The following is a 17,564-nucleotide window of genomic DNA, read 5'->3' on the forward strand; positions in this document are numbered from 1 at the left end:
GGGACCTGGGCTGATTCATACCAGAACTCAAATCTTATTGAAGACAACACTAGAGGCTAATTCAATCAACACTACAAAAAGCACAGCTCAGTGAATTCTGCTGGCAGACTGTGACAGCTATCATAGTTGGCTGGCCAAGGTTAGGTTCTGACCCTTATGCACCCCACCCCCCCCAATTGGAACCAGACCCTTCCCGGATGAGAAGTGGGACAGCAAGCATGCGTGTGCCTCTTATCCTATCTATAAAAGATCTTCTGGAATTTGGAGTTGCCAAAAAAGAAAGGGGTAAAAAGCGTGTAGCAAAAAACAGACCCCTACCTGTCCCTAATGATGACCCTTCCCTGCAATCTGACCCTCCTGTTGTGGGGGGGCTGTAGATGTGGAGCTTATTTGGAATCAGAAAACCCTCTTTAATAAGGGGGCCTCCACATATCCAGTCCCTCACCCTGGGTAATAATTACAGGGGTACATAGTACCCAAAAAAACTTTTATTATTTGTTTTTTAACTAATACTTACCTTTGCAGGATCCTGCGCTACAATGTGTAGTGTCCCAAAATGATCCACCCCAGGGATGTGTGGTATCCCAAAGCAATCTATCTATCCTGTGATGTCTGATGCCCCACCACGATCTGCCCATTCTTCAATGTCTGATGTCTCACAATGATCTTCCATCTGATGACAGTTCTCCTTCAGGATGCTGCAGTCTTTAGTCTGACAGAAGTTTGCATCCGTCAAATTGACTTAGCTGGGGACAGTGGTGAAAAGATTTCTGTGCTTGAAAATTCTGCCCTTTATACAAGCTGAGATGAATTAACAATTTCCAGCTATTGGTTATCAAAATGTAATAAGTTTTACCAACATAGAAAAGAGATAAAACTTCAAACCACTCTGCACACAGCCTTCAAATAATGCAACTCTGACATCTAGTGGATGCCGAAGATACTGAATGTAGGAGTGTTTCAAACACCACTGTCTGAACAAATCAGATATTTCGAAATCATATAAGCACTGGTATTGTCTAAAGACAATCCAAATAACTGTATATTTTGAAAAAATGTTAAGGTCTATTAGGTGCTTATTCAGCCACACATATAGATATATACAAATTGTAAGAGAATATGTTTTTGGATCACCAATATTTGTATCTGACATATGCAAGCTGCTTAGAAGTGCAACATGGTATGTCTGGTTTACTGCTTATGACAAAATTACCACCATTTTGAATATTATGATAATTATGATTATACCTTTAGTGCTGGAACTAAAGAAAAGAACAGCTCACCAATAATCCAGAAAAATCAATAGGTGGTGCTTGGATGTGTTTCTTCCACAAGGTAACATAGCCAAAAAAGAAAAAGTCAGCACACAAAATCATTAGAAAGTTTTATACAACAAGCAAATGAACAGATATGTCCTCTGCTGACATGTTCAGCCAATCCTGGCCTAAGTCCTAGCCGACTAAGTTTTGCAAAGGGCTATAATGATACTAAATTGTCTCGAATGCTCTTGTTCCTCTACTTAAATAAGTAGGCTGGCAGCCAAATCTATCATTTGTGTTGACTTTAGAATTGTAATGTCAAGGGGTGAATGGACTGAACATGTGCATCCTTATCATAGTCCTCAGAAGTCTTTTGGACATATCTAGCAACAGCTGGAAATGTTGGCAAAAAGCGTAGGCCTAGGTTTTACTGACACTAAATTAACAACATAAAAATATCTTCCCTCCTTGAAAGTGTTAAAGTATCTGAACCAACAAAGGTATGTATACACTTTGTTGTAACTGAATAGCATCTTTAGGCAAAATATTTTTTTAGACAGTGTGGGGTTGGGTTGGGGAGGTTTTCTATCACTACCTGTTGTAGGAACAACAATTTACAATGCATCAGTCAAACAGACAAAACAAAGTAAACAGCAGTTATAATATTTTCTGATTTTTAATTCTGTGCTACTGTTGGAGAGTTTTATTCACTTCCTCTCTGGTGAAAAGGTTGTACCTGAGACTTCTGCACAAAACTATAAAATGTATGTATAAAAAGTGCCAAGTTCTACCCAAACAGAAAGGCAATCACAAAGGAAATAGTGTTGCAACATTTAAAAACTGACCCAAGGAAGACTTCATATTCCCTCACTGCCGGTCATTATATGGGTCTGGAAAAACCAAGAGCCTTTTGCTGTTATTGTTCCCTTGAAATTGAAATCTCTATTGTAAATCAGGCAAATCATGAAGTGATAGCTCCCCATCTCCAATGTTGTGGTAATAATCCACATTTAATTCATCTGATTCACATAAAGAAAAAGGATACAAAACGGGAATTATGTTCCACTTTAGGGTTAACATAAGCAATTAGATAAAAAAAAAAGACAATATAATTACTTTATATTTGGGGGAAGGTCTCGCTTAATTTTCCCCCTCCAATTCAAGACAAAATATCTTTTTATGAAAACACAAGTAACTTATAAGGAACTCTTGTGTTAGTAGGACATAAAATAATCTCTTATGAAGTGCTTGTTGCTCTAGCAGCTATAGACAAAGACAGTCAAAGATCTTGGCTATATAAAATATTTCTGTCAACTCACATCCTGCCAATTTTTCTTCTACGAGCTCCAAGAACACCAATATTCTTTGAGACACTGTCATTCAGTCAAACTGCCTACACTTACTGAAATGGCTTGTTTCATCTGTACGGGAGGCTTACAACTTATCTGATTTTCTGCAGATTTAATTACAGTAACACCATCAGTTTGGGATTTAATACATCAGCGCCCTTTTCTGCAATTTAGAATGCATGAGGATTCAATTAAAAATATAGTAAAAACAGTATTGAGGTGTAGAAAAATACTTCCACCAGTCAGAAATCAACTTTAAGTACCTATTGTAGGCAGCTTCATAAATGGTGATATATTGCCAGTGAAAACATTGGTTCGTACTATTATTCATGCTTTTCATTATAACTTTGAGAATAAATAAAAAATGGGTGCCCTGCTTTTGGCACTTTGAGGTTTATTTATAATGCAATTAATCGGACATTCACTGAAACATCCCCGTTAATGAATCTTCCAGGTTCATGTGTTTAAATGGCAGCAGTTGATTCTACACCAGGGAATTTTTCAGTGAATGTCAGATTTAACGTTCACATAAAGAGACCTGTGTGTGTAGTAACAATAAAATCCTACGCCAGGGGTGCCCCCACTTTTTTGGCCTGCAAGCTACTTTTAAAATGACCAAGTCAAAATGGACTCCTCTGCGCGGTAGAGTTTATTTTGAAAGGAAGGCTGTGCGATCTACTCGCATTGCCTTTGCGATCTACCGGTAGATCACGGTCCACTTGTTGGGCACCCCTGCCCTAGAGCATCACAGAACTCAGCATTTGTTGAATCAAAAGGCCTAAATCAAGTTTTAAAAACAGAAACAATACAGATAAAGTAGGGGAGTGACTTTGTGAAATGATCAAAATCAAGTAAAATTGTTTTGTGAAATATTCAAAACCAAAACTTCTTTGGCACTTGTCAGCCACTTTAGGTACCGACCAGCCATAAAAGTCACATGTTTGGTCATTCCACCATAATCAGTGATTCCTCATGCTGGCTTAAATGTTCTGTGCCAAAGTATTAGTTGGTGAGAGGCATCAGTGTGCGGTGGGTGAGGTAGCGAATATTCTACATATAAAAGTGTGAAATATAGGCAGTGGCTGGTGAGCAACCAACTGTGGGAAGGTACAAAAGTACAAAACTTGTCCTATCACAGGTATGGAATCCCTAACAGGGAAACTTTAAAGTAAAATAAAGCAGCTCCCAGGCAGTGCAAGTGATACTAAATACCAGTGTTTCTCAACCAGGATTGCGCCAGAAGTTGCTAGGGGGTCTCTCCACAATGAGCAATATCTGCCTCTCAGGTCAGTTTAAATGACAGCAATTATATGTTTGACTATCCGTGAGGGATTGTTAAGATCTAATAGTTGCTTCAAGAGCTTCTGCAAATTAAAAAGGTTAGGACTGGCATATTTGTTATAATATAAGATATGAAAGAATGCAAGCTGTCAATTGTCCACTGAAAGAAGTTTCATTTTAATCACAAAGTTTTGCATTACCATTGCCCTGCCGCTGATAATCTTATGGAGCTCCAGCAGTTAAAGGCTCCATAAAGTTTTTTTTTTTTTTTTGGTTGTTTGTGAATAACTCACAGTAATGGTTTCTTTACAGTAACTGACACCACGCTGCCTAATAATATATTGAGACAAACATCAGTTCCAATTGCATTTGTTAAAATAATGTACCTGTTACGACTTACATACAAATTCAACTTAAAAACAAACCTATAGTCCCTATCTTGTATGTAACCCAGGGACTACCTGTAACTGAAAGGCATGAGATAGTTTTTTTGATAAGCAGCTGTAGACTGTGAAAGATGTTTGTGGTATATACTACATTTCAGGCACTACTTGTAGTAGAACACCTCTGCCTGTTTACCACCTTTCAACTGCTAGGATAAAAAGCCACATAGTTGGAGGCATCCAGTGACAGATGAGTGTACATCCTGTCATCCCCACCACTTCACAAATGTCAATATGAACAAACCCTCTCTCAGCAGCATTCTAACTTCTAAAGCAACACAGAGCAATTGCAGTGCGTTTGTAGGGGTTGCAAAGGATAATGACATTTAGGTATATATTGCCCCACAAAGCCTGTAGCTACAGCGGTGGTTGATAACTTGCTGTCAATCAAGAATATTTACGGTAAATATGTAAATGTCCATAGTCTAGTTCATTTTTTCGCAACCTTTTTAACATGGAAATAGTATTCAAGTCTTCGGGAACCCATGACAATAATACCAATATCCACAACTCAAAGTACATTTGCATTTTTGGGAGGAATGCCTCCTAAATTACTGGCCAGGGAAAGAATGTCTCCTTTACAGATAGCCAAAAAGATCATTGGTGCCCATTGGGACAAAGGCCCAAATTGCTTTTTGTTCAAGGAACCCCTGGCCACCTCTGGAGGAACCCTGGCCTAGCTACTGATTCACTTTAGGCACATTTTTTAATTACATCTCCCTGTGTGCCCCTAGTCCTCAGTCTCATACTCTAATCACAGCAGCCTGAGACTGGGGTGACTATGGGACTAAAACTAAGGAGTAACTAATCAATGTGACAAGGAGTAACTAATCAATGTGACAAGGAGTAACTAATCAATGTGACAATCACCATACATATATGCGGCTTTTCTTTATGGTGCACATGTTTTCAATTACATGGAATGATTAACCACGTCAGAATGTTTGGTGAATGCCCTACCCTCTACCCTCTGGTGGTACATATAGTATACCTATAGTATAGTACAAGATAAATGGATGAGAGAAAAAACTTTTATATGACTACCTTTTTGCCCAACCAATGTGAACTTGATAAGGTTAGCCGAAAGTTGCCCTTTAAATAAAGTCCATTGTGTCTACTACTTTATAGCTTTAACCCCCTATTTTATAACTAAGTAAAAATTTGCACCCTGCTGGGAAAAACAGCACTATAAAAATGTTATTATCAGTAACCTAAACATACATGCAGACTCACTGCTACAAATAGTTTTCAGCCAGACATCACTCACACGGACAGGCACACAGCTGTGTGTACCCAGCTTCCATTTTACCATTTATTTTCATATTCAGCCTACTCAGGAAGAGTCTACATCTTAAAAGGAAAATGCATATAAAGCAAATCCCATGTGGGCTAGAAATATCACCAAAAATCTATTTCGGTTGTGCACTGTGAGACATGAGTAAACTGAAATGCTACCAGCACTGCAACAAGTTCTTTTGAGTACAAAATAGGAACGCATCTCATCCATACCATGTGGTCACAACCTTTAAATATTTGTTTTAGCAATGCATATTAAGTAGAAAACCCTGGGTCACGCATAAGCATAAAAGAGGTGAAATTTTTTTTTTTTTTTTTTTTTTTTTATAACACACAGAAGGGGGTAATGGCAAGCGCAACAATGTTTGGATAGCTGGAGACATATTGACATTTTTAAACTTGGAGGTCATCTCAGACCAATAAAAATACTATTACACTTGATATTTGCATTTAACACCTTCCTGCAAAGTATACAGAAATGCACATTAAGATCCAAGTTCATTTTAAAAAGCAGTTATTAAAAGCAGAAATGAAGTAGGAGCAAATCAGGACAGAACAGAGGAAAACATATTACCAATAACACTGCTTGTGTCAGTAATAGGCCATAAAAGTCAGCTGCCTAGAATACTATTTGGTGGACAGTTGACACAATAAAGGTGCCAGATTTTGTTATTTTCAGAATGAATACAACAAAAAGACAATATACATTTCACTAGTACCATTGTTTGGCAAGCTGTTGCCTGTGTTCCATGATGGTAACAATTGCTTTTTGCAAATAGGGGATTATTGCTGAATGTTTTTGGTTTATCTGCAAGCAAATAATTCTGCTTACATCTGCTTAGAAAAATAGAACACATCCTGCAATTACTGAAATAATATATTATGGAACCAAAAATAAGAATATATTCATTTTTATTACTTTTATATATTTTACTACAGCCAACTGATTCTGCCTAGGATTAAATACTGTCATCATTCTGCTGCAGAAAGGAGAGAGTTTTTCTTCAGTCCCCTCTCTGTACTGCTGTATTAAGGCAATATGTTGCATAGAGCAGCTGATCTGTGTCAGACATTTATGAACCTAATAATCAAGGTGCATTGTAGTGAATCAGTGGCTAATAAACTATTGAAGTCATTAGGTCATCATGACAACCAAACAACTTGTATTTTCAGAAGAAGTTCAGACATGCAGCTTCTATATTTCTCCAAGCAGAGGTTTACTTAGATGGCAGATGTGAAATTTATTAGCAAGAAAGAGGAACTTTGCAAACATGAAAAACTTGCAGTAAAGTAATCCCAGTACCCAATTATAATTAAATCTCAGACATTACGTGGCTAATAGCCCTACACAGTACAAAATCTTCTGAACAGCAAAATATTTTCTGATGGATCCAATTAAATAACAAAACACTTTACAAACTGCTCTACCACACTTGTTGTTTATCTTCTAGTTTATTTGTGTGTCAACAATCATGTTGGAAAGAAAAGAAGCATGTATTATCCTCTGGCTGTTCTGACCTATGATTACATAATAAAATCTTTTCCTGCATGTGGTAGGTCCGAGGGAATTTTAAAATAAACAGATTTTTAGTCATCAGAAAGGCAAATAGCAGTAGAAACACTTTTTCTGCAAAAGGGCTCAGGGACTTTGCAGTAAAAGGCTAACATTTACCCATAGCTTCAGCCCCTCAATGTAGAAATATAGAATGGTCTACCTCACAAAATAGTGTCACATCATTGTTTTTTTTCATGGGAGGGCTTTTTGTACTGTATGTGATCCCCAACAGGAAGATTTACCCTCACTGTATGTCTTAATAATCATTATCACCAGAAAGTGATGTGAAAACCTTTGACTGAGATTTCCTGCTATTGCATGGGTCTATGGGATAAGAAGTGGAAAGAAACCTCCTAAACAAGACCTAGACCTGACAGAACATTCTCCATTCTTCACTAAACAGAAAAGATACACAAACTTAAGATACAATCCAGTAAACATATTCTTCTCCTTCATCTGTGTGAGTTCCCACCTCTGACTTGCACAGTAAGTTGTTATTCATCTCATAAATTTCCCATTGTATGCATATACTGTGTGTGACAGCTATGCCAAGCCATTGAGAGCTATCCCACCCTGACTTATCTACCTCTGAACGTGATAGCAATGTTTCAACTAGATCACATTATTTTTAAAATAGTGCTGATTCCAAACTAAAGCTTACACAACAGCTAAACCACAAAACTACATTGCACAGAGGTATAATGTATAAAGCATAAGAAAACTATTTTATGTTGAATTCATTTAAATGTGGCTCAAAAACAGGATATATATAAAAAGCACCTTGATCTTGCTTCTGATCTTCTTCTTACAGCCACACTGGTCAGGGAATCCACTGCATCTCACACTAGCATATAATTGATGCATGCAACCCTACGCTGCATTATTAGTGATGTAACATCCAGGGTGTCAGGATGCTATTATGTATTAAAAATTATGTCCTTTTGATGGATTGGTTGAAAGGCATCCTTAGCTTAGAAAATATGCAAATCATACAGGCTGCCATAGCTAACCTCTCATTTTGTACAGACCAGTTGCCTGGCTCTCAGGACGATCTCATGGCTCCAATATTCTAAGTGACTGACCCAGAACAACTTGAAGAGGTCAGACGTCATTGGCTGCATTCATACTCTGGGTAAATGACTAAACATATTGAAGCAAGTGAAAGCCAGGCAACGATGTCAGCAAAGGCAGTATCTGTATTTCTTTCAGCACACGTTTCCTTTAAAACAAGGAAAAAATTGATTCAGAGAAACTGAATGCACTGAAAATAGTTACACAATCAGGAAAAGATCCAAACCACATGATGTCAACTTGGAAATAGTTAAAGTTTACACATTTAACAACCCATAACTTAGAGTGCTAAATACTGAAACCAATTGGACTGTGTTAGGCAAAACAAAAACATACAAAATCAACCTACCCGAATCTCTTGAAGGTTGTGGAAGTTGTTTCCCACTCTGACCGAGATTTTACTTGGAGTGTAGCTTTCGTCTGACTTGTAATCAGCGTAAATGCATAAAGCTTTCACGGTAGTCTTTCTTCTGTAAGCCAGAAAAATAAAAACACAGAGTAAAAGAACCACAATGAGAGCTCATCAAAATGTTTTTGCTGCACTTTTATAAGTTGGGCAATGTGAGCATTATGCCTGAAATAATTTGCAAAGGCTTGGCACATGCTAACATACATAAACAAGATTCACTAAACAATAAACTACAGGAAGCCTCAAATGTAGTATTTTGCAGACTTTGGGAGCAAAACAGTAATTTAATATTGAACTCTATTTTCTAAATTCAAAAGCACATAAGACAGCGTATTTGTAAATAAGAAACAGTGTATTACAGTATGAAATGGTTGGATCCTCTTGACAATATAACCTATGTTTACTGGCCGGCACATAATAGAAGGAAGTAATAAACTACACCTATTTGGCTTGTAGAAAAAATTATGATATGAAGCTGACATATATAATACAGTTTAAAGTCTACTTCAGGAACAATGACTATGGAAATGTTACAGTATGAATTAAAATTAAAGTTACCAAGCATGCAAAACAGAATTGTTATTACTATACATATAGATTTCTAATTTGTATAACTACCTATTACCTACATGCTCAAGTTTATTGTTACATTTTGTATAAAGGTATGACGTTTCGTCCCTATCCAAACAGGTTCTTCTTATTCATGTGAAGTTCCATTGAACGTGACCAACTGCTAACAGCCTGTTTTTTATAGTCGGTTTTAGGTTTTCTTTCATCAAAAAAAAAAAAACTTTACTACACTTTTCAGGCACCACTTTATAACCTAATTTCTTTAAGCCTCATATAATTGTAAAAGCTTAATTTATTTCACATCAAAACACATGAAATGTACAACACATTTTGTGAAACTGTATCAAATTAGTCCCACTTCCATTTTGATGCCTTTTGCAGATTTCAATTCCTCAGGAAAATTGTAGTACATCAAAAAATATTGGGTATATCATCCAATTGAAACCAGTTAGGATTACCCAATCTTTCATATATTTTATTTGGTCTTCATGTCATTGTTACTTTCCATTCCTTCCTCCCCTGTGTATGTCTGCTCACTAATGGTGGCTGTCTGCTGTTTTAGCTTTTCACCAACTTTATGTTCTCAGAACAATCAGAAACCTCCTAATTTATTGTGGTGTAATAATAAATTATAAGGGAGCTTTTAGGGGATAGCTCCTAATGCACTAAAGGATATCAAAGCAGCAAAAATGTTTTTTATGCTGCACTTGTTTAGCCCCTGGAGTAACAAATACTACAACTGTACAAGCAGGTACCACCTTTATCATTTTTACAGGCAGCTGTGAAAAGCAGAATGCATGTCTAGAGGGAATCCAGACATTTTCAATCAACGTCTTCAGTCATGGGACAATGGAAATTAGGCTATCTCTATTTGATGAAGCAAGGTGGGTTGATATATACACACCATACTGGTCAGTGATTTGGGGTGCTGAATGGAAAGCCCTAAATATCTAAAAAAAAATATGTTTTATTTGGGGCTCTATTTACAAAACAGGGAATCTGACATTCCCTCAAACATTCCCTTGTGGAATCTTCCAGCTCTAGGTGTTTCCATAGCAGTACCTGATTCAACCAGTGAATATCAGATTCCCTGTTTTATAAATAGAGCCCTTAGTGTTTTCACTCAACAGACGGTCCTGCTCCTTAACCTGTATAGTACTGATCCACAGACTAATATTCCAGTAACTGCCTTTTATTGACCTCAGGCTACTTTAAAAAAAAGTGAATTTAATAGAATTAAGGGCCCTAATATCAACTCTCTGTAAATATCAAGTCTAATGACTGATATAAGAGGTCTAGTGTTTCTTGGCAGCAGCAGGGTGCCAAGGACAAGTAAACAAGTGACCAATCAAAATATCATTACATTAATTTCCTTTTTACTGCCTCCCCATCACTTTGATACTGTGAGGCAATTAAAGCAGAACTAAAGTTCCACCTTTAAAAATGTTCGTTCAGGCAGGCCATTATTGCAGAAAGGGACAGAAAATGTTTAGGCATCGATCACATTTGTATTCCTGTTTGTGTCCCTGCTTGAAATGTTCAACCTCTCTAGTTGTTCTAGTCCATATGTGCCAACCGGTGGTCCGCGGGTCTGGGCGGTTCGCCCACAAATTGGGCAGGAGAAGGACCCTGCTGGCGGGGTTTATCAGCCAGAGCTGCGGACCATGTCCCCCGTACAGAACACAGGCTCAGACCAGCGATGGAAGAGTGGGCGGGTTCTGGAATCAGGACGTCACTATGGGGCATGCGCGGTCCCGTGTTCGTAAGTTTAGAGGTCCGTAGTAGGTTTGAAAAGGTGGGCAACCACTGTTCTAGTCACTACTGTTACCAGGTCTCAATATGAGAGAAAATCTAAAATATTTACTTGTCATCGGTATATGATTAGAGAGAGTGGTACGTTACATTAATTTGTACATCATCTCTAACATCCTGTGAAAGAAGATCGCCCTAACGGAACACAGAGGGCAATAAAACAAAAAACACAATTCGTTTACCATCCCACAATACTCAAAGAACAAGAAAAAGGCATTTTACAAATACTTTAATCAAATAACATTTCCCATTACTGTAGATATGATCTGGGTGGCTGTAAAGATAACGTGGAACATTCTAATCAGAGGAGAAACTAGGTACACGCCTGGAAGTGTTGGAGCTATTAAAAAAAAAAAATGCAACTTTTACCAAACTTTTACCAAAGAAAAATATTTACCGAAACTGAATATTAACTAAATGAGGTTGTGATCCATCAGATTGCCAGTATGTTTCTAAATTGTCATCACGTAACTGGTCGACTCCAAACCCTGGGGGAAAAAAAAAAAAAAAAAAAAAGCGTTAAAATGTAAAATTTAAAATGCCTTGGATTATCCTTCTCTAAAATGTAAAAAAACACTGAACTGTTTTAATTATGTGCTAGTTATGAATATATGTTTGTCCAATATATTCAAAGAACTGATATCTCACCATTCTCCATAGCACTACTAAAGTTTTCAGATACATCTTTGCCAAACATGGCCATTTTTTTAAAATAGTATCCCGATTGTGTCTTTCCTATCTTTACGCCTCATACAACCTCTCCTTACGTACCCTAGGTAATCATTGCCAAGAGCCCTGCAGTGTTCTAGATGCCTGTGGGTGGCATCTACATGCAGACAGCATTAAGGGAGAATTCTTGTAGAAGTAATTGTGTTCTGCTGGGAAAGCTATGTATCTATACTGCATGATGGAATTGGAAGCTCTATAGCTAAAGTACATATGACTATTTTGTGTTTAAATAACCATCCCTATATAATACACCCAGAGGCTTTCTCTATCCTTGTGTTTTGTCTAATGGAAACCAGAACAATATTTACCCCAGGAATTCACCTAAAACTGATATGAGTTATGAGTGGACTCAAATGATAAAAATTTCACATGAAACCAAAGTATTTTTAAATTTAATTTACTGAAAACCTGGTTAATACAGTACCTGGTTTACATGAAGACAAAGACCAAACTGCCTGAGAGCCGATTTCTCGAACAGTACCAGTCCTTTTTAACTGATTGGGGTCAGCACCTGGTGGGGTTTTGTTTGGTGTTGTCATTTCCAACTATTGCAGGACATAAGGAAAAAATTTAGTAAACATGTATAGAAAACATTTACACTATAACACAGAGAGTTATATGAGCTATCAACAAATCTATAAAAGAAAAAAAAACAGCTGCTAAATGTCTATGAATGCAGGGGAATATATATGTCATATAAGCACTACATCACAGGTGAGTTGCAGCACACTATAGAGATGCACAGCAAAATTACTTTTGACTGACATCACATAACTACAGTGTTTACCCGAACTGTGGTAACACATGTTATGGTGTGAACAAGCCCAAGATAAAAAGGAAAATAACTCAAAGCATCTATAAAAACTTTGCTGCTAACATATGATCTTGATAAATACAAACCATGATTATGCCTGTAATGCTACATGCACAACCCTTTGCTCTTACAATTGCCTTTTGAGAAACACTGCTCTGGATTGTTTTTGTATTGTATTTTTATTGAAACAATGGTTCCATCATTTTACAATGTGTTTCTTAACTATGTAGGTAATAATAAATATTATTATCATAAATAATTAAACAAATATTAGGATCCCAATGGAGAACTATTCTTAACATTTTCTCCTAAAGACACAACAGGAAAGAAGGAAAGTCGAAGAGGACAGATGTCCACACATTAAGATTCTCCTAGTAGAAATATATATACACATGTCCCCCCTGCTGAGTATGTCCTATAGCTCTGCAATAAGCAGTGGGCATTTATTTTGCTAATGGAAGAGCTATACGGGACCTAAACATTTCATCTTTTATCTTTTTTCCCTGACAAATGTTCATTTCAAAACCACAAATATCACATAAGCCTGGAAATAGTAGATTTTCCCACACTAAATAAATGTTTAAATAATAAATATTGAAAGCATCTTCTTGTTAAATGCTATTGTACCTCCATTTCAATCCCATCTTTCCCCAGACCCTTTTACCCATGCAAATCACCTGGCTGTTTTTGGGTATTTATTGAAAATTGGGTCACCACCTGGCTACAATTTCTTCACACCCAGCTTAAAAAAAATTCTGGGGAGAAGACTGCAACAAATACCTACAAAGTCTACAGCAGGTGTGTCAAACTCTGGACTGCGACGCAACATCCTTTTTTTTGCCCCCAAAAGAATCCTAAATATGGATTGCAGCTGGCCCGCCACTGCATTGAAATAGCGCTGCTAATACAATTTCCAACATCACTCGTGTCTATAGACCAGCGGCCTCTCTGCCTATGCAGGGCCTCGCATTGGACTGTTTTATAGATGAAAGTAATGCTGGAAATTGTAGTAGTGGCATCACTGACGTCTATAGACCAGCAGCCTCTCTGCCTATGCATGGCCCCGCATTAGACTGTTTTATAGACGCAAGGAATTGTAGTAGCAATGCTATTTCAGTTTCAAGTTTGGCCAGCGACTTTGTATAAGTTTTTAATTTTGGCCCACTGTGTATTTAAGTTTGACACCCCTGGTCTAGAGGGAGGGGAGGTGGCAGAAAGCACCTTGTCAATGTCCAAAAATTTGTGAGCAAGCCAACAGTGAATTTTACATAAATGCAATGTAGTGGTATGTGCTAAACCCCACGTTAGCACAATACACAGTAATGTACTATATATGTGTGTTTCCATCTCTTCTGAATGACATCTCAATGAACATAAAGAAAAAGGAAAAAACACCTCTGCTATATATAGCGCACTACATTGCACATTTGTTTTACTCTACGTGTCAGGATGTGATATATTGATATATATAAAACATAAATGTGCAACTGCAAAAGCTTTAATGCACACAAATATCTGTGCAGGCAGTAAAACAGCCAAGGTACCAGCAAAATTCCCTTTGTGGCACTGAGATGCATCCTTGTTATTGACTTTACAAGAAAATGGTCAAACAATGCCCAGTAAGCAAAGCTCTAGTACTTGGGTATTGATAGAATTAGTTACATAAGGTTTTAGAGAGGGTCTGCCTACAAATAGGTGTTCACAAGAGGACAAAAAAGCATAAGGAAAATTAGGTCTACAAACCTTGCTGTGCTTCTGAGTGTGCTGACGAATTAATACAACAGGAGATGGAGACAACAGTAGACAAGCTGATGAAAAAGAAAAAAAAACAAAAATTATCATTTATTATAAAAGACTACACAAAACTTTTGTATCTCCTATTTCTAATATATATTATTTTATTGCTGGCAACATGGTAAGGATTAATTTACATAAAGCAACAATAATCATATTACTTTTTCAAAGAAAGTCTGAATATAGAACAACTCTCTCCACAAGATTCCAGCATATGAAATAATATGACTTCCTACCAGAAGGTGAAAAAACAACAATGTTGGTTATTTGCTATATACACACTACTACTATAACACTATGAATAATAATTGCTACGCTGATTTCCTTAGCGTAAAGTTGATTACACAACTTGTAAACTCAATATCATTAAACTAATAAAGATGAACTCCAGCTTTACTGATTGTTTAGAATATCAAAGAGAGGGTCCCCACCCCAGCCCGCCATGATTGTGAAAGTATTTTTTTTTTTATTGCTTGGTGGTTTTCCTGGAAATTTTTTTAAATGGGTGGTCAAAAAGTGGACAGACAAGGAACCAAAAACTTAAATTAAGTACAGCTCTTCCCAGCAGAGACAGGAGGCTGCTAACTCTCACTCACAAAGCTCAGCCTGAGCAGCTGTCTGGGTGGTGCGCCCAGCTAAAGGGTGCTTGGAAGAATGCTGTAATAATTTTAGAATAGCAAATAAAGCCTCCATTTGGTACAAGGAGTATTTTTTGATCTGGTGGAATAATATTGCCCTACAGACCTCTCCTCCCTATCAGCACTATCCATGACTCTCCCCTTTAGTGTATTTGCTGCTTTATGTGTCAGTCAATGTAAGGCAGTGTCATAGGACCGAATGCTATCTTTTAATGTTCGATCCAAAAGCACCATCACTTACTCTCCGGTAATAACGTGCAGTGCTGGATGGACAGAAAAAAGATGAAACATTTGCTTAGTCACTAAAATAATCCTAATAGCAGAACAATAAATATGTACTAAAATGGCCACCACTATGACTGGGTTTTCAGGCTTATTTTTTTGTGTTCTATAAACTGTAATACGACATAGTAAAGCCATATTGAATTCCTACTGAAAAATGAAAACCCAGAGCTCCCATTTATCAATGTTTTCTACTGAACAGATATCTGTCATACTGCGATCCTTTCATACATTGCAGAGATTTTACAAACCTTTATAATAAATTATCTTCAGCTAGTGTTTGGGGGAAACTCATAGGGCTTACTTTATAAAACAGGGTGTCAGACATTCCCTCAAACCTTAAATTTGTGGGAATCTTCTAGGTCCATGTGTTTCACTGGCAGTAATTGATTCCCACCAGGAAATGTCGAGTTCTATATATATATATATATATATATATATATATATATATACACATACATATAAATAGAGCTCATATTGATTGGGTGAATGAATCACATGATCAATGCCAGTGGTGGAATAAAACACTTTAGTACTTTCTGCTACTTTGAAACAAACTTAAAGGGGGAAAAAGAAACAGGGGCCTAATTAGGAAGAAAAGGAGTTTCCATTGGAGTAATAAGTTGTATATACAGAAAGAGTAATCAACAATTCTTGTCCTAAACCTATTCATCTGGGATCTGGAACCTAAGTTTACAAAGAAATTGTTCTATCTTAAAAAAAATGTACATAAAATGAAACGTCTTTATACCCCACACGTTTCCCCACTTGGCTTCTTCAGGGGTATTTGGAAGATGTTGTAGTGCTAAATAATAACAATAAAAATAATACTTATCATTGCCTAAGAGCAAACTCATTCTTAGGCTCCGATTCACATGACATACTGAATGGGTTGATTACTCCAGTGGTCCCCAACCCCCAGGCTGCAGACTGTTGCGGGTGAGTTGGGGGGCTATGAATGAAATGAGGCAGAAGGGCCATAGTCCTATGAAAAAATCCAACCCTGGGAATGCGTACTTCTGTTTACGCACATATCTTTTTTATGTGATCGGCTTCCAGTGAGCTCCCTGAGAGTGGGTGTGTTCTATAGACCTCGGAGATCAGTTGTGTCAGAAGTATGAGATCTGTGTCCGTGCCGCTATTACCTCTATGTATAAACCTTCATAACTGCCACACGGATTGTTGTAGAAACTTGACATTTCTAGGGTACACAGGGGACCCTGAGAGCCGATACCTAATTTATTACTTTTGATTTAAAACCTAATTTCAGCCCCCTGAAACGGGGTCCCAAACATAAAATTCTAATAAGAATCAGGGATCTTTTTTCCACTTTAGTGGAACTAAAGTGAAAATAAAAAATGACATCTATACTTGCACAGATCTGTGACGTATGCCACTCCATTTGTCAAAAAAAAAAAAAAATCTGGCCACTTTCTCTAAAACCCAATTTCTCTTTAAAAGTAGAGGAAGTAGAGGAAATGTAAGATAAGTGGGGGATTATTGTGGCTAACCACACTTCCCTCCCCACGAAAACTTCAACACTCCTACTATACCATGGAGCCCCATCACATATATTTGTCCCTTTATGTTCTTTCAACCCCAATTTCTCCTGAATGGGGAGGTGTAGGTATAATAAAATGTAGGTGCAGGAGAGAGACTTTTGTAGCCAACTAGCTAGTGATGGTAGGAGTATCACCAGCGGGAGCGCGGAGCACACAGGAGCTGCGGAGAATGGCGGAGCAATGTATGTAAGGCTTACACTTCCCTTCCATTCCCCTGACAACACCGGCTCTATTACACTGCTCGGCCATTCACAGCTTGTGTGCTGGAAATCCCATTAGATTGTAAGCTCTTCGGGCCAGTGCCCTCTCCTCCTGTGTCTGTATGTGTGTCATTTGTACCTCTATTTTATGTACAGCGCTGTGTAATATGCTGGCGCCATATAAACACTGTGTAATAATGACAGGTATCCCTTAGAGGAGCAAAACATTATCATTGTGAGTAGAGTAGAGCCGCCGCTCTCACACAGCAATACATAGAGAACATACTCTGTCCAGGCCGGATATCACATACAGTCTGCGCACACTGCTCACTTCATCCCCGGCACCATCACATCCAATTCAAACCATTCCCTGCATAGCCGCCAGCAGTCTCTGCGGGATGGAAGCCTCCTGATGACGTCATCTCCCCAACCCGCTCATGTGCGACAAAGGATTTGCGTTTCTCTGTGAAGCGCAGCGCTCTACGTCGCACAGTACGTCT

General features: G+C 37.7%; 1 protein-coding gene across 1 annotated transcript in view; it reads right to left on the reverse strand.

Moving 5' to 3' along the window:
* The window catches only part of ANAPC10 (anaphase promoting complex subunit 10), a 36,656-nt gene extending 19,165 nt beyond the window's left edge, over positions 1-17,491 (reverse strand). The window contains exons 1-5 of the mRNA XM_072405881.1: positions 17,351-17,491; positions 14,332-14,396; positions 12,199-12,319; positions 11,443-11,533; positions 8,604-8,724 (exon numbers count right to left, since the gene is read on the reverse strand). Coding sequence (XP_072261982.1) covers positions 8,604-8,724; positions 11,443-11,533; positions 12,199-12,313 — 327 coding nt within the window. The 5' untranslated portion in view covers positions 12,314-12,319; positions 14,332-14,396; positions 17,351-17,491. The remainder of the gene's footprint in view (positions 1-8,603; positions 8,725-11,442; positions 11,534-12,198; positions 12,320-14,331; positions 14,397-17,350) is intronic.
* Positions 17,492-17,564: the final 73 nt, after the last annotated feature.

The sequence above is a fragment of the Pyxicephalus adspersus genome, chromosome 3 (genome assembly GCF_032062135.1).
Source record: "Pyxicephalus adspersus chromosome 3, UCB_Pads_2.0, whole genome shotgun sequence".
NCBI classification, from domain to species: Eukaryota; Metazoa; Chordata; class Amphibia; order Anura; family Pyxicephalidae; genus Pyxicephalus; species Pyxicephalus adspersus.